Consider the following 18,999-nt stretch of genomic DNA (forward strand, 5'->3'; position numbering starts at 1 on the left):
GTATATTTCATCAGTTGTATTTCCTATGTATGTATATAATACATGGATTTACATTATTGGGATCATAGTCTACATACAAGTTTTGTTTCTCACCAACAAAATATATTGTGGCATTAATTTTATTTCTTATTTCCAATGCCATTTTTTCTTTCAAAACTCTAAAAAATGATTTAGAATTTTCTGCATCCAACATTTTTAATGTTGAAAAACTTTAAGACTAGCATCTTGAATTGACCATTGACCACTCTTCATTATTGTCTCCCTTGTTGCTAGCTTTCCCTAGCTATGCAACACAGGAATTCTACTAAAAGGAAAAGAAGAAAGCATAGTGTGATATGTTTCATATATACAAAAAGCATAAAGAATAATATAATTAACAACTGCCTGTTTACCCCTCCACTTAGGAAACAGAACATTATCTATGTTGTTGAAGTCATTTTACATACTGTTTTATAATCCATATTTTCCCTTAAAAGTCTGTTTCAAACATTTGCTTATTTATATATATATATTTCTTGAAAATGTAGCCTAATATGGTTTTATTTTTCAAGTAATGCATATTCTCATGGCAAAAGTTTAAATATAACTTTTAAATATATTGTCATATTATAAGCATATTCTTATGGTTAATGTAAAAGAAACACTTTAGCATTTACGTAGTAAATTAACTTTTACCAACTTCTACTCCCGCTCTCCAACCCTAAGGTAATCAATGTTAAGAGTTGGTGTGTATGTAAAGAACATTGTTTCATGCTCTACACAGTTTTCTCTATTTGTTTGCTTTTTCACTTTACTATTATGTCTGGCAAGTATTTTTATGTCATTTATTGTGGAAGGCAGAATAATGTTCCTCCTCCCCAAATACCCATCTTCTAATCTCCACAACCAGTGAATATGCCATCTTACATGGCAAAGGGACTTTGCAAATGTTATTAAATTAAGGATCTTGAGATAGGCAGATTATCCTGGCATATTTGAGTGGGTTCAATGTAATCACAAGAGTCCTAAAATAAGGAAGAAGGAGGCAGAAGTTCAAAGTCAGGGAAGGACTGGAAGATGCTATAAACCCAGTTTTGAAGAGACAAAAACAGGTCATAAGCCAAAGAAGGAGAGCAATGTCTAGAAACGGGAAAAGACCAGGACATAGATTATACCCTGGTGCCTCTAGAAGGAATGCAGCTCTATGGCACTTTTATTTTGGCCCGGTAAGACCTGTACTTGACTTCTGACAAGATAACACATTTGTGTTGTTTTAGGCCACTAAGTTTATGGTAATCTGTTATAGCAGCAATGGGAAACTCATGCGCTCCTATTGGTCTGCATCGTTTGTGGGGGCAGAGAGCTGACATACTATATATTGCATAAAAGTATCCTGATTTATTCAACTACTTATCTGTTTATAGAACTTTCTAATTTTTTGCTGTTAGAGAAAATGTTCTATAAATATGGTTATATGTGGTTGTAAACATGTGCTATAATAGTATTTATTTAGGGTAGATTAAAAAGTACTTGCTCTGTCAAAGGGTACACATATATAAAATACTGACAAATACTAGCAAACTGTTCTCCCTTTACTCACTTGTGGGACAAGTCTTCTGTGGAGGATCACCCTTTCTCCATATTTCTGTTTCCAGTGCCATAATAGTGAAAAATCACCCCACTAAAGGGAATATTTTATTCCTAAGTTACCTGGTACCATTTGGTTAATAAAGATTAAATGAGTGCTTCATGTAGTAAGGGAAAAAAATCCCTTTCTAGTTAGTGTAAAGATGATCAGGTATTTAGCTTTGTAAGAAAACTGTGAAAAATAGAATAACATAAGAAAAAATGTTAATCTCCATGGATTGCATGTTCTTATCCATATTTGACAGACTAAACTCAGAACCAGGTTCAGTTGTTAGTAAATGCTCATTGTAGATAACTAGTAAATGTTGGGGGTTGTGTGTGTACATTAGTAGGAAGAAATTTTAGCTCAGGGATCAAGTTCGGTGTCAGCTAAAATACATAATGCTTCTACAAATCCAAACCTATCTGAGGTCATATATTTGTTAAATTGTCCTGTGCAGTACAATAAAGTAAATAGTTTAAAGCTGACCTAGTTATGCTTCTGGGTTCATAGTAACAAAAACACAAAACATGTTCTCTTAGCTCTCAACTCTGTGATTTCTTAGGGCAATTTTCACATTTCTCATTGAAATCAGGGAGAAGGCATACATCTTTATGCCCTTTGGAAATACTCTTTAAAATTCAATTTTATTAATGATAGCTTTGCCTTTCCTATTTACAGAAATGCTTTTAGTTTACGTATAAAACATGTGAAAGTTAGTTTCAAACTAATGCCATTGGCAAGTAAGAGAAAATTTAATAAAACTAGAAATTGCAAAAATAACTTGATTTAATACAAATTACAGAATAATTTTTGAATGAATCATTTATAGGTATATCCCAAGGCACTATTAAACTCTACAGTGAGGCTTATTCTCAGTTGCATCTTCGTTCTTGGAAATTAAAGGCTACATTTCATTTTTTTCAACATAAATCAGAACTTAGGCAGAATTTATTGGCTTTCCCAGTTGCCAGAGTCTAATAGTATCATTTCTATAAACTCACATAATGAAACTCTATGATGCAGACTTCAGGCGCACATAATCTACATGAGCCAAAAATGAGAGAATTTGAATCCACATGATCAAAGGTCTAGTCAGCAAATAATCTCTATCCCCATCTTATAAAATAAATATTTGAATATTTTGAATTAGGAATACATTGGTGTTCTGCAAATAAGTTGATTATTGGAGAAATGAAGATTAAGACTTATAGTCTGATCTTTGGTTTATAATGCTGCTGGCTATTTTTCAGTTTTAGTGAGAGGTACTTCTAACGTTTCTGAATGAAAGAACTAGAGTTTGTTTGTTTGATTGTTTTTTGTAATGTGCTTTTTTCATTTGTTTGCTAAGTGAACAGAAATTGGCTGTGTGGTGGATTCTAAATGCCCTTGACAATAAGCAGTGCATTTGTCATAGTTTTATCATGTTGTTTAATTACAGATGAAGTCCCATGTTTCACATTATATAAATCAAATAGTCATGTTGCAGCCTCTTGCATCATGATATGATGTATTATATATTTAGAAAAACCACCCCAAATCTCTTTCCCCCTACATCTGAATATACTTTTCACTTAGTGATTCTTGACCCTAAGGTGAAGATTTGATTTTATGTGGTTCTTTAATTTTTTGCATTGCCATTTTATTCAGTATCATCTGTTTCAGGTGTTTCTTTCTCTTTTTGTTTGCTGGCAAATGCAGTTGAAGAATAGAATTATTCAGTGTTTAATATAACTCCCCAGACTTCTTGCTCACTGCTCCTGGGACCCTTATCACATTACAGAGGTGATATGTTTTATCCACTTCTGTGCCTTTCAAGTAGAAGCCTATTTTATTTATCTCTGTTGTATCCTTCCCCTTATTTAGTACATGGCATATTAGAGACACTTAATGTATCCCACAGTGTTCAGTTGTATAGGCCGTACACTACACAACAGTAGAGGAAGCCATTTATGTTGTGTATAATAAATGTGTCCATAGAATTATGCAGTATACAACTTCTACCACTAGGGATGGTATTCTTGTAAATGATCTCTATACTTTCCTATGCAGAGAAATGATATTTTGTCATTTATTTATAATAATAATGCTAGAAAACCTTTCCATTCATCTCCATCTATAGTTATATTGAGACTCTGAATATGTTTTGCTGCCAGGAGAAATTATTTTCCTTTATCATTAGGATATTATTTGTTTTGAGTCACAGAGACCAACTTTGCCTAAGTTGAGCAACAGAAGAAACAGTTGGCTTACTTTGATTCTACATTTTCAGAATCAAAGGAAGAACTGAAGAATCAGGCATCAGGAAAGATAGCAAAGAGGAAAGCTCTAGGCATCTCATCTACTGAGTTTTGATGATTCAGAGCCATTCATATTTTACTATATTATCTCTTTTCCATCCTCTGAAAACATGGGTTTCAGTGTGGGGGGATAATCCTATGATTGGAAGCTGATGACTAGAATACACTGATCAGAAAATATGATGCAATAGAAGGTGATTTCCCAGTGGAAAGATGCTAGGGAGTAGAGTTGGGGAAGGATAGGATTTACCTCAGTACTATGAAGGAACCATTTGGCTTTGTAAAAACCTTCCCTTATAACTCTGGGAATAAATGTTCTGATTGAGAGCAGTCTTATCTTGCCCAGACTTACAAGGTTTCCTGTTTTGTATCTTGTATATTGAAGGGAATGATGACTGCTTGGAAAAAGTAGTTGCATGCTGTTTACCATGGGAAAAGTTTAGGGTAGGGCAGCTATAGTGGTTATGTTTTATGAGATAAAATTTGGATGTATCTTCCCTCATTTATCTAGAGTTTTCCTTCTAGTTTTGGTACATATTTTCAGAAAGATATATATATTTACAATAAAAGGTATAAATATTAAAACTCCCAATACTGACAATCAAATTATTTACTTCATCAAAATTACTTTGCTTTCTTTCCTATTTACTTAAATAATTTACCAAAAAATGCATCTACTTTTCAACATCCATTCAGTTGGGTCAGTAGACTTTTAAGGAGTATGCAAGCAACCTAATAGGATTATATCATCTGTATACAAAAAAAGTTAAGATTAGTGTACCAAGTGCTGGCAGCCATCTTTAAATGATCAAGAATGGATTAACTAGGGTTTTGGTTTTGTTTTTGTTTTTGTTTTTGTTTTCAGTTTAAGAAGGAGTTTCACTCTCGTTGTCCAGGCTGGGGTGCAATGGCATGATCTCGGCTCACCACAACTTCTGCCTCCTGGGTTCAAGTGATTCTCCTGCCTGAGCCTCTCGAGTAGCTGAGATTACAGGGATGCGCCACCAGGCCTGGCTAATTTTTTGTATTTTTTTTTTTTAGTAGAGACAGGGATTCTCCATGTTGGTCAGGCTCATCTTGAACTTCCTACCTCAGGTGATTCGCCCACCTCGGTCTCCCAAAGTGCTGGAATTACAGGCATGAGCCAAAGCACCCAGCCTGGATTAACTAGTTTTTGGATTTAGTAGAATACAAAAATAATAGCATATTTGAGAAAAACATTAAAATTTATACAAACTGGTAAAAACATGTTATACTATTTCTGTTGTCTGGAAATATACCGTAATTGGTAGACAGCACAGTGTAACATTACATTATGTCTACTGTGTTTTAGGGATAACCTACTCCCTCTCCAGTATAATGAAGTGAGTTTTGCAGTGGGCAGCAGGCCCTCTTTAGAGCAAAGGTTTCTCTCGATGCATTATAAAAGCAAACAGAGGTAGGGGAAGCATGGTCACTAAAACAAACTAAAGCCAGGTATTTGAGTGTGGAGTTAATTAAGTGAGGAAAGAGAGAAGAGATAACATGCAAGAGGGCCTGCGTCTTTGCCTTGCTTGAGTCCTAATGAAATACTGGAGAAGTGTTCTCAGCTAAGAGAACCACAGGACTAATACATCTTCCACTATACTTCATGAAGCAATTCATGTGATAACCTATCATATTTGAATTATTTTTGTTATTTATAACTAGAGAATGGTAAATGTATTCCTAAATTTTGGGTGTGATTTAAACGAATTAAGTTTGTATTAAGTTCAATTTGTGCCTTGTATTGAAAAGATATTATTTAAGATTATTGTTTATCTTCTCTATTTTAGCTCTGCCTTTTCCACATTACTCTCATAATTGAGTCTATATTTGTTTCATATAGCCATCTCCTTCAGAATTTGTCAGGAGAAATAGAGAATAATTTTAATAATATTGATATTAATATACTTCATCCCTATCTTATACTCATGGCTAGCAACAATTATTTTTTTCTATCTCCAACCATTTGCAAGAAAATAACAATTTGTAGTAATCACTAATTTTTTACAATAATTTATAAGTAAAATAATCCCCAGTTGTTGAAAGACATTTTTGAAAAACTATTAAATATCAACTGAACATCTTATTGAGGCAGGTCCGCAGTCTTTTAAAGCATTTGGTGAAAGTAGCTGCATGATGTAAAATGTAATAATAAAATAAGGCATATATGGCTTGTTTCTATATATATTTAGACCTAATGCTAACAATAAACTAATGTATTATTTTACTACACTTCATTCCTATATGATAGGTCACAGATTAAGTCCAGTCCTTTTAATTATGTGATAATCTGGCTGTCTAGATAATCAGAAAATGTTCCCATTATGAAGATCCATAAACCATAGCAAAAAATACAATAAGCATACTTTTACATGCACAGATGAGCCAAAAACAAAGCAAGTTCTGGCAAGAAGTTTAGTAAGCATCTAAAGTAATGTGGTAGCTTCCCTGAGGGAGTTTTTTGAACTAAACAAATCTAGGTTTTTATGTTTTAATGAGTCTGTGCGAAGTAGGGAAGTGGAACTGAAATGATTACACACAACTAGAATTTGTAGATACTTAGATCCTTAATAAAAGTATGCACTGTTAAAAGTTCTGCCAGCAAGCACAGGTTGTGAACAAGGAAACATTCTGCCTCATCCATGACCCCAGGTTAGGACAAAAATGCTTCCTCCGGGTATTCATTACCATGAATTTGATTCAAAAATTGAAGCACTTAGTGAAAGTATATGTAAAACTGCTCTGAAGGGACTCTCTCTCAACTTACACCATGAGGGAACCACAATTAACATCCCACTGACTGAGTTCATAATAGAATTCCAAAATGACCAGTGACAACATATTCCATTTTAAGAACCCAGAGGCATATTAAAGAATAATAATTTGTAAAAAGTACTAACAGGGATTATAAAACCAGCATGTCCACCTAATTAAAAACAATAAAAAATTTCAAAATATGAGAATAAGGTGTTTTTTTGGGGAAAAACAGTTTATCTGAAAATTGATGAAAATAAATGTTCTCGGGAAGAAATATGGAATATGGTACTTAAAATTTCAATTTCTAAATTGAAAAGCATATTAGATCCAGCTGAAGAGAGCATTAGTGGATTGGATGATAGATCTGAGGGATTCTCCCAGCAGGCTACATAGAGTGGTTGAGAGATGGAAATACACAAAGGTGCCTGAGCGTTACAGACATCAGAATGAGAACTATAATATTCCTAAAGAAGTTCTAGGAAAAGAGAATGGAATGTCAGAGGGATTAACTAAATAGATAATGGCAAGAATTTTTAAGTATTCATGGATCTTTAACTTGAAAATATACCAAGTACCAAAGAAGATAAATAAAAACAAAATCAGTACCTTGACTCATCTACGTGGGACTGTAGAATTATAAAGACAGAAATAGTGTTAAAAATTAAGCAGAAAGCAATGCATGAAAAAAGGGCAAAAACTGTAATCAGAGACTTCTAATCAATATTTATGAATGCTAGAATAAAATGAAATGGTATCTTCAGTGTTTGAGAGTCAATAAAGTTGACTTTATAACAACTCAGTTACTGTTCAGTTATGAATAAATGCTAAATAATAAAAATGAAAGCAAAAGAAAATAACTAGGAAAGTTTACCATTCATAGATAGATCCTCATTGAAAGAGATACTGAAGAATGTACTTAAAAAGAATAGTGAGATGTCTAGAAAGTAAAGATAAAAGATATAACTGAGAAAAAAAATTGCTTAATAAAAAGGCAAATTGTTGCATAAACCCTGATGGTTTTTAAAAGCAACTGTCAAATTTCAGATTTGAAAAATCAAGATGGAACCATAATTTCAGATTAAAAACACATGAAAAATTGAAGGGAGAGATTGGATTAAAAGAATGTTATGTTCTTGCTTTTTTCAGGAGGAAGAGCTTTACACATTGTAAGGATATGTGGTAGGCAGGAAAAGTAACATTCCCTGCAAAGATGTTTATGCTCTAATTTCCAGAACCTGAAAATATGTTATCCTGTATGGAAGAAATGACTGTACAGATGTGATTATATTAAGGATCTTGAGGTGGTGAGATTATCCTGGTGTGAGGAAAAGAGAGAGGAGAGTCAGAGAGGGTCGTATGATGATGGAAGCAGGGGGCAGGGTGATGGAATTGTTGGCCTTCAAAATAGAAGGAGGCCCTGAGTCAAGAAACCTGGGTAGCCTCTGGAAGCTAGTGAAGGCAAGGAAACATATTCTCATCTAGAGCTTTCAGAGGGAACATGATACTGCTGACACATTGATTTTAGTGCAGTAAAGCCCGTTTCAAACTTCTGGCCTTCAGACTGTAAGTTGAAGTTTTGTGTTGTTTTAAGCCACCAAATTTATGGAACTTTTACAGCAGCCATAGAGAACACATATATCATACTTTAAAATGTAAAAGGAATCACACATCAACCACAATTTAATGTTACTTTCAAAGTAGCCAAAAAAAAGTGAGTGAAAAATAAAAGGAAGAAAGAGAAAAAGAAGAACAAAGAAATAGAACTTGGTAAATAGAAATCATAAATAATAGAAATCCAAAGATATCAACAAGAAAATAGAAAAGGATTAAATTCATTTATAAAGATATTATATAACTAGCTTTTAAAATTTTCGCTATGTACTCTTTATAAGAGACTCAGAGAAAATGGATGTTAACAACAAAATGAAAGCGATAGGACAAGCAAATACTAATGCAATACTGTATATTAATATTTGTTAGTATCAGACACAATCCACCTTAGCAAAGTAAACATATGGATTTTACATGATAATAAAAATAATAGTTCAAAATAAACAAACTTAGAGACTGAGTACTTAATAAACAATAAACTTTGAGATAAAGCAAAAATTAGAATCACAGGGAAACATCAAAAAAATTATAACCACAATGGAATTTTAACAGTCTTTTCTCGGTACCATGTAAAAATCAATCCAGAATTGATTATTCTATGTAACAATTGTATATCAGAGCTTTTAAGAGCTAGATGGAACTGCACTCCAAAAAAAAATATACATTTCTAATATACAAGGAACATTTACGAACACACATATACACACACATATATATACACATATATAGATATATGTATGTATTAAATCACAAATGCTGCTAATGAGCCAAGCAAGATGTGAACTGAAAGCTAACCATTATCAAGATCAACGTAGACTTCATTGGTGAATAGGCAAAAGTATTGTGCTTTAATTTTAAAAGTCTTTTTTTTTATCATTTAGATACAGCTTTCAGATCCTGTAACAAACAGAGGAAATTTTTTTTAAAAGATAATTTTACTTTCTCATTTATGTACACACAAAAGACCTATTGTAATATTGTTTGTGATAGTAAAAATTGTATAGAACCTAAAAGCTTATTGCTAAGAAGTTGCTTAAATTATGATACACTAATAGCAGCAATAAAATAATCCCCAACAAAACATCACAACTAACTTTTGAGAGCTTACTTTGTGTGTGGCATTGTTTTAAATACCTTATATGTGTTAACTCATTCCCCTTGCACAGTGACCTAGGTTTTTAAGGTTTTATGTATGTTAAATCATTTAAATTGAAGAATAAACCTAGGTGGTAGATATTATTACTATCTTTATCTTTTTGATGAGGTGACAGAGGCACAACAAGGCTAAATAAGTTGCCTAAGTTCACGTAGCTAGTAAGAGGTAGATTAAAAGTTTTGCTTTCATATATTCTGCCTCCAAATCTCATAACTTTTATTAAGATATATTAAATTATGTTCTATGAAATCCTAAATAATTGATAACAAAAGTGAAGCATTCTTAGGAATGCTAGGATATAGTTTCAGATAAAGAGTAAAAATTATAAAATATTATACATAGTTAGATCCCATTTATGTAAAATAATAATTTCCTTATACCATTAATAAAATGATTATCAGTCTTTTAAAAATTTTGCCAGTCTTATGACATAAAATATTATGTTGTTTTAAGTTGTATTTCTAACATTTAAATCTTCTATCTGGAAATAATTTTTGTGTTACATGAAGTAGGTGTCTTCCAGTAATTTTTCAAATGGAAAGCCTTGTCCCAATACCAGATACTATTTTTTGTAATAAAAGAATAGAATACTGTAAAATTCAAAACAAGATGGGATCTTACTTTTGAAATATTGTCCATAATATGGGAACTGTCTAATGTCTGAGGATTAATTATATCATGTACAAATGTGCTATAAAATTTAATCTTCCATATCTTAGAATTAAAAATCTTATTCACAATTTTATTAGATTCTTGGAGATAACAGATGTGTTTCAATTACTCATATAACTATTAAAAATGAGTCACATGATGTTTTGTTTGTAGAAAATAATTTATCTTTATTTCAGTTTTCTATTTTTCTTTCTAGGAAAGATTTCTGTGTGCACAAAGATGAACCATGTGATACTGTTGGTAAGTATAAAAATTCTCACACTTTTGGAGTTCTGGAGAACTTGAACACATCACTTGTTTAAGTATATGAAATTATTTGTGTTCTGGTTATAAAGGAATAACTTCAAAATGTCAGACATACATATTTTCTACCTATATGTTTAATCGTTTGTCAGCACTTCAGTTATTAATTAAATAGCTTAAAGACACATGTATCAACTATATGTAGGAGATAATCTTTAAGTGATGCTTTGAGGCTATAATCAGTCTTTTTGTGTTATTTTCTCAGAGATACACACATGAGTTTGATAAAATTTTATTATTATTAATAACCCAAGACAAAATATATTAATGACATTGTGATTGACTAATTTGCAGGATAACAGATTGTTTTTTATGTGTGTTTAAAAATCTTTGCAGACTGTGTCAAAATAAACTGCTGATTCAGTATGATTCTTCTTATGTAAAGTGGCAAATTTTTCACCATTTGTATTAGATATCTAAAGTGCCTAAAACAGAACCATATAGCCAACAGAATTCATGAAACCACTGTTCTAATTTTGAGAGAATGGCCACATATATTTTCATGTTTTAAAATGTATCCATATAAATATAAATGTATCTATCCAAAGATACCCCAATCTCTCTCTCTATATATATATATTTAATTTTAAGTTATGTAGCTGTGTGTAACAATATATTATTGGTAAGGTACATTTAAGAGTTGTAATCTAATTTTGGCGTATCGTGTAGGGTTCATTTCTATAAGATGAGCAATATTTTAACTTGACCATTTTGTTGTGTCATTTGTTTTTTATAAAGTGAACAATAATAAACAATAAATAAACAATAAATAAAAGGGGGCAGAAACAGAACATAGGGATATTAGTATTTTAAAAGATAATTCTAACCAGTTCCATTAACCTAATTTTTCATCAACCTCCTCATATGTTTAACATCTTGGATAATATAAGGATTTTTGACATGTATTATTCATAAAACTTACGATGGAAAGTAGTTATAATAATGTAAAGTGGATGATGATGGAATCAAGGGAATATTTGGTTCAGAAGGAGCTGTCAGCATAAAAAGAGCTGGGCACCTAAGGAAAAGTGGAATTGATGTAGGGACCATCTTCCTACTGTTGACTCTCTTGCCTGCTTCCCCTCCAGTTTTCTTCTTTTCCTGTCTGAATCTCCAGAAATTAAAACTTAGTATCTAGTTTTTGTTACCCTAACCATGGAAGCTTTTGATTACCAGTAAAACTTGTCTCAAAATAACAACCTCTTCTTTCATGCAAGCAGCAATGTTGCCCCCATTTATTATTATTAAAGCCTTCTTTAATAGGGACAGCTCACATCTTGCCTTGCTCGAGTACATGTGAGAAATCAGCAACTCAGGTGACACCTTCCATAGCTATACACACGAACTGACTCTTTATAGCCTGTAAGCAGCTACTAATAAGAACCAATTTCTGTTTTGATAACAACAGAATTTCACATCTTGCTAAATCTGCTAATTCAAAATTGTGTGTATATTTGTGATATGGTATATGTAAATTTTATTTTCTAATTTAAAACACATTTGCGTAATTGAGTACCTCAGTGTGTTCTGATAATCAGAGTATGTAAGATTTGGCAGGAAAGCAATTTATTGAGTCTTTGGCTCTATTTGTCCTGTTCATTAAGATCTTCAAAAAAATCAGTTTAAAATATTATAGCATAGGGTGTGAAAATTCCAGTGCCCTTCCTGAATTTTGTTTTGCTGATTCCTTAGGTTGTCATCGGCACCTCTGGCATCACTAAAGCCTAGTTCTCTCTTCGTATCTTATGGCAGATTTTTTTCCTTTAGCCCAAATATAGATGGGATCTTTCCCTATGTAGTCTTGAGCAGAGTGAAAATATGAAATATTTCTTCAAGACAGATAAAATGAAAACTTATAGCAACCAAGTCAAAGTAATCTGTTTTACCCAAACCCCACGAAAACCTTCTTGTCACACTACCTATGCCTATGTATAGAGTCATATACAGTCAGCCTTCTGTATCATGGACTCCAACCACTTGTGGTACAAAAATATTTTGTCTAAATAAAAATATGAAGTAAAATGCAGCAATAACAAAAATACAAATTAAAAATAATGCAGTATAACCACTATTTACATAGCGCTTACCTTGTAAGTGCTAAGTATTATATTAGGTATTAAAGGTAATCTCGAGATGATTCAGATGATAGGAGAGGATGTGTATAGGTTATAATCAAATACCACCCCATCATATAAAAGGAATTGAGCTTTCATGGATTTTGTTATCTGCAAAGAGTCTTGGAACTAATCCCTCATGGATACAAAGGGACAACTATATTAATAAGATTTATAAAGACATTTGTGAGACATAGACACTGTGATTGCCACCTCATCATCCATGCATCTACCACTGTGTAGCTGCAATGCTATGTTAGGAAAGGATAGCCCTGGGGGTTGGGTCATGATTTGTCTGGGCCTATCATGGGGATTGTTTCAGGACCATAGGCCTAAGCCAGTCAGCACATGCCATTGCCCAAGTGGAGACATATGATCTGTTCCCTATATTTGCCTCATGAAGCTGAAAAAGGTAGCATTTTTGATGGTTAGAGCTTGATCATTTATGCCTCCACTGGATATAAATAAGGAAGGATGCAACCCTTATCACTGTAATCAGGAAGGAAACCATCCTTGTGATGAACCTGACATCACATACTGCAGAATGAAGAGATGGAAAGTATCTTTCTCTTGGATAACATTGTTGAATCCTCCAATCCTGGAGCCCGGTCTAATGTTTGGGTTTCTGAATATGTGAGTCAGTATATCCTTATTACTAAGCCAGTTTAAGACTTTTACATTCCTTGTAGCCTAAGGCATAAAAATCTTCCCTGATGTTCATATTTTCATTTACAGGGCAAGAAAAATATGGGGCAATATTAATAACCTCTACTGTTATTAAGAGAAAATGCTGGTAAACTGCTCTGTGACTTCTTAAAAAAATTAAATGAGCATGTATATAGCTTATCAATCATCTTAATAGCTATCAATCTCTAGTAAAACAAAGCTGAAGTGATTTAGGGTTAACATCAATAAAAGGTTTATGCATACACATTTTAAAATCTCTTCATATAATCCAAAGGGATATATTTTTTGGTAGATGCTTTTAAGTCATTGTATACTTCTTTTCCCTTTTATCTATAACCAATGTGAAGTCAGCCATTTTACTTTTAATACTATAATGAAAATATGGAGAGAAGAAAGAGAAAGGAAAGAAGTGGATTTAGTATTTATTAGTTTGGATCATGTAGGGTTGAATGATGACTTTAAGATGCTTCTCCCTACTCTCCTAGGCATAGTAAGAGGAAAGAACAGCACTTAGAGGATTTGAATGTATATTATTAGTGTGAGTTATAAATGGAGAGGAATGCTTGTATTTTCAAAGCAATGGTAAGATTTATGCTTTGCATTGTAATGCAAACAGTATTTTCATGGACATTGTCTCATTTAATTCCATCGAAATCTGAACTCTCTAGTTTTGTTATCATTATTATTTTACAGATGAAGAAAGCCCTGAAAAACAAACATCATAGATTTTGAAGTCAGATATCCAGATTTAAATCAAGTCTATGCTACTTATTAACTATGTGAATGTGGGCACACTAACACCTTGAAAGCTTGGATTCCTCACCTTTAAAATAGAGGCTACATCTTCTGTCTCACAGAATGTTGTGAAACTGTGACAGTTGCAAAGCAGCTAGTTAATTGGCATTTCATCTGCACCAGTTTCTATCACATCCTCTTATTCCCCGTGGAGAGGTTACAGATTTGCCCAGAATCACTGATAGTAAATGGTAGTGCTAGACTCTACCTCAGATCTTCTGACTGTACTGTCACCTCTCTTTTATAACATAATTCATTTTTATGCCATAGATAAAAATACAACTAGAAAACTGAATGTGAGAAAAAATGTCTTCAGATGAAGATACAGAATTAAATTGGAAATGACAAACACAAACTTTGAAATAATTTTATTTACCAGTATTTCAGCTTTAAAACAATAGGATATTGTGCTCATTTGCTGAGTCAAAATGTTTGTGCATTTTAAATAAGTTGGGCTATATTAATGTTATGGAATATTGTTAAGTAAGTGTTTTCGTTGATAAATTATAGTTATTTACTAAGCTTATATTTGAAAAGCTACATAGGGGATAAAAAGTAAAAATAATTTTTACCACCTTCTCAATTACACATTTTTTTCCTGTTGATTTAGTTATGTAGATGGTTTGGTGGGTCAGTAGGTAGGTATGTAGATCATGGAAGAAAACACATGGTATTATATGTTTTAATCCATTAAAATATCAATTTTAAAACATGTGCATTTATCTTTTTTTTTCTTTTGATTTTTCTGAGATGGAGTCTTGCTCTGTCGCCCAGGTTGGAATGCAGTTGCGTGATCTTGGCTCACTGCAAGCTCCACCTCCCAAGTTCACGCCATTCGCCTGCCTCAGCCTCCCGAGTAGCTGGACTACAGGCACCTGCCACCATGCCTGGTTAATTTTTTGTATTTTTAGTAGAGACAGGGTTTCACCATGTTAGCCAGGCTGGTCTGGATCTCCTGACCTTGTGATCCGCCCGCCTTGGCCTCCCAAAGTGCTGGGATTACAGGCGTGTGTTTACCTTTTAAATCCCTGAAATTAGGATTCATTTTGCAATGAATGGCTTACCAGGGTTGTCATAGTTTAAAGTTTTTAAAATCTTACATTGAATGAACTATGGTAGTATATTTAAATTTTAAGGGAAATAAAGTGTATTTCATTATGCAAGTGGAACTATCTCTTTGCTGCTATTGCTTATGAAGTTGCCTTAATTTTTGTGGTAGGCAGAATAATGGTCCTTAAGAGCGTATTTGCCCCAGTCCCTGGAATTTATGAATATGTTAGGTTACAAAGCAACAAGGAATTAAGGTAGTAGATGGAATTAAGGCTGCCAGCCAACTGACCTTGAAATAGGGAGATTATCCTGTATTATCATGGTAGGCCCAATGTTGTCACAAGAGTTCTTAAAAGTGGGAGAGTGAGGCAGAAAAGTTCTGAGTCAGAGGGAGACGTGATTACTAAAGAAAGACAGAGATGCAGTATGAAAAGGATTCAGCTCATCATGGATGGTTTGAAGAATGAGGTTACTAGTGAGGAAATGTGAGCAGCTTCTAGAACATGCAAAAACAAGGAAATAGAATCTTCCCTGGAGCCTACAGAAGTGAACACAAACAGCCTTTTCAACACTTGATTTTAGCCAGTGAGGTCTGTGTCAAACTTCTAACCTAGAAAACTGCAAGAGAATAAATTTGGATAGCTTAAGCCACTGAATTTGCAATAATTTTTACAGGCAGCCATGGAAAACCAGTACACTTTCTAAGTAATATTGCCTCCATCATTTAGAGAAAGAATAAAGAAACGTAATGATTTCAAGTCTTTAAACTGTGGTATCAACAATTCTGTTTCTATGGTTAGTTTTGAGAACTGGTAAAAAGATTAGATAAAAAGTAGTAATTGGTACCATGATATAAAAATATTTATAAGGAGTAACAAACTCAGGTTCTGTTAACAAACATGATTAATTATAGTTAACCATTTCTAGCTGAGGGATTAGCCAAAATAACGACAACAAAAAATAGTCTGTATCTTCTTTTAACTATGAAATAAATTGAATCAGTTCTTTAAAATCTACCCACGGCTGAGCACAGTGGCTCCTGCCTGTAATCCCAGCTCTTTGGGAGGCTGAGGTGGGCAGGTTTTTTGAGGCCAGGAGTTCGAAACAAGCCCGGGCAACATGGTGAATCCCCATCCCTACTACAAATATACAAAAAAAAAAAAAAAAAAAAAAAAAAAATGCTGGGCATGGTGGCACGCACTTGTAATCCCAGCTACTTTGGAGGCTGAGGCAGAAGAATTGCTTGAATCCAGAGGTGGAGGTTACAGTGAGCTGAGATGGCACAACTGCACTCCAGCCTGGGCAACAGTGAGGCCCTGTCTCAAAAAAACTTATAATAAAATAAAAATAAAATAAAATCTACCTACAAAAATACCAGGCTCTGATGATTTTGTAGATGATTTCTATGTTCCAAAGATGGATCATTTTAATGTTATACAAACTATTTTAGAAAATAGAAAATGGAGAGATTAAAACTATAGAAATGTCTTACTAAATCCTAAGAGGATAGGGTAAAACAGAAAAATGATAAGCCCTTCTTTATTAGGAAAGAAATGAAGAAAGTCAATTAAATATTAGCAGATATTATCTTACAATGAATGCATTTTTTAAATAACCAAGTATGGTTATTTTATTGCAGATTTATTCCAGAAATGCAAGGGTAGTTTAGCATTAGAACATCTTAAAATGTAACTACGTATTCCAATTAAAGATAAAAACCATATGATCATCTTGTTTGTATAAAGAAAATGCCTTTCATACGATTCAAAACACATTCATGATAAAAACTCTTGGCAAAGCAGGGAAAAGTAGGAACTTTATTAACCAGTAGAAATCACTTACAAAACAACTTGTAAATATCTTTCCTTTTAAACAGTGAAGCATTAAAAGCATTCCTTTTAGAATCAGAAACAAGGAAACAACTCTGCTACTACCACTTCTATTCAACAATGCACTGAAAATTTTAGGCATTACAATAAACTAGATAATACTATTATCTACATAAAGAATAAAACAGATTATGGAATTAAATTATGAGAAATAGTAGGAGAATTTAATTGGTAGTTAGATATCAAATCAATATGCAGTAACAAATTGCATTTTGTTTTAGTCATAGGCAGTAAGAAATTAAAACTTCTGTGTATTTTATGTAAAATATGAAATATATTGAAATATATCTAATGACAAGTATGTAAAACATATGGAGAATATTATAGACTATATTACAATTCAATAAAGAAGACCCAACTTGATGAAGAGATACACTCTACTCATAAGACTAAATATGATACAAATGTTCATTTCCCTCAAACCGATCTATTAATACAATGCATTCCATTAAAATTCTAACAAGAGTTTTGAAGGAACTAGACATGATTGATTCTAAATGTATAGAGGAACATAGGTCTGAAAATTGCCAAGATATTGGTGAAGAAAGAATATGGGAAGGAGGGAAACCTGCGCTATCAGATACCAAGATATAGTACACAGTAAATATGAAAACGCAGTTGCCCGTATTTGGAAATTGATGTATACTGCAGATCACTGGGTAAGGCATAGTTCAATATGTGATGTTAAGATGGTTATTCACATGAAAAAAAATTGAGATTAATTCTGTATGGTTTAAATTTGTAAAAACAGGAATCTATTTCTGAAGAAGAGACAGATTTCTTAAAGAGTACACAAAAATGTTAATCATACAGGAACTATATTAGTATTTAAAATTTATGAATATTAAAAGACAGTAATGAAAGTGAACAAAAGCAAGCTTCTATCAGGGAGAGGATACCATATTTCCTGGATTTTAAAGTATCTTCAATTTTCATTGATTTCAACACATACCCTTAGTTTATATATCACTAAATAAATAAGACAATGACCAATTTTAATTCTAAGAATTATTGATTTCAAGACATTACAATGTGAAATAAGATGAATCTTAGAATTATTGATATATATTAATAGTATTTCCAATATGTGTAACCAACAAAGTATTAGAACCCAGAGTATAAAAACAAATTTTCTGAATCAGTAAGTAAGAAACAAACAGGGAAGTAGACATGCCAAATAGGGCAAAAGACTCTAAAGACCATTTTTGGAAGATAATACATCAAGGGTAAATTTAAAAAAATAAAATGGTAAGATGCCCAACTTCATTAGTAGTAAAGGAAATGAACATTCAGATCACAAGCAGATTTCTACCAGTGGGATTGATGAAATTAAAATCCTACATTATAAAGTGATGGCAAGTATGTGAATCCATGGAAACAATGTGCTTCAGGAGTGAATTTAAATTGATATAATCACTTTAGAGAACTTTGGGCAGTATTTAGTAAAACTTGCATTTGTACAACTTGACATCAATTAAATTCTTACAAATACACCTTAGAGAATCCTATGTGCATTAAAGACATGTTTACAATAGAAATGCAAACATATATCCAAGTCCAAAGTTTATCTTTTATTTTCTCTCAGGAATATAAAGCCCTTGAAACATTCTATATCCCCTGTCCTTATTGTAGGCTGTTACCATTTTTTTAAACAACTTATTTGATTTTTAAAACACACAAGATGTTATGGTTTTCTACAGTCAATGCTCAATTAGATTTATTCACATATTTATTATGTTATTGGCTTTTATTAGTTCTTCGTTCTTTCTTACAAACCAGTTCTCTCTCCTAATCTTACTTTCCTCCTATTGAAGCAATATTTATTAGAATTTCCCTTAGTAAAAGTCTACTGATGACACACACTTAAGTTTTTGTTAGTATGAAAATGTCTTAATTTTACTTCAATTCTTGAAAGATATTTTAAGTGAGTATAAAATCCCAGGATTCTGGATACCTGTTTGGTATTTTTGTTTTTTCAGCACATTTTGAAGATTTAGTTGGCCTGTCCTTTGGCATCCATTGTTGCTCTTGAGGA

General features: G+C 32.7%; 1 protein-coding gene across 8 annotated transcripts in view; it reads left to right on the top strand.

Moving 5' to 3' along the window:
• ADAMTS19 (ADAM metallopeptidase with thrombospondin type 1 motif 19) overlaps positions 1-18,999 on the top strand; it is a 283,872-nt gene that overhangs the window by 84,044 nt on the left and 180,829 nt on the right. For all 8 annotated transcript variants that reach the window (XM_015451847.3, XM_065546713.1, XM_065546712.1 and 5 more), the window contains one exon: positions 10,323-10,366. In XM_015451847.3, coding sequence (XP_015307333.2) covers positions 10,323-10,366 — 44 coding nt within the window. The remainder of the gene's footprint in view (positions 1-10,322; positions 10,367-18,999) is intronic.

This window comes from Macaca fascicularis, chromosome 6, assembly GCF_037993035.2.
Source record: "Macaca fascicularis isolate 582-1 chromosome 6, T2T-MFA8v1.1".
Classification (NCBI taxonomy): Eukaryota; Metazoa; Chordata; class Mammalia; order Primates; family Cercopithecidae; genus Macaca; species Macaca fascicularis.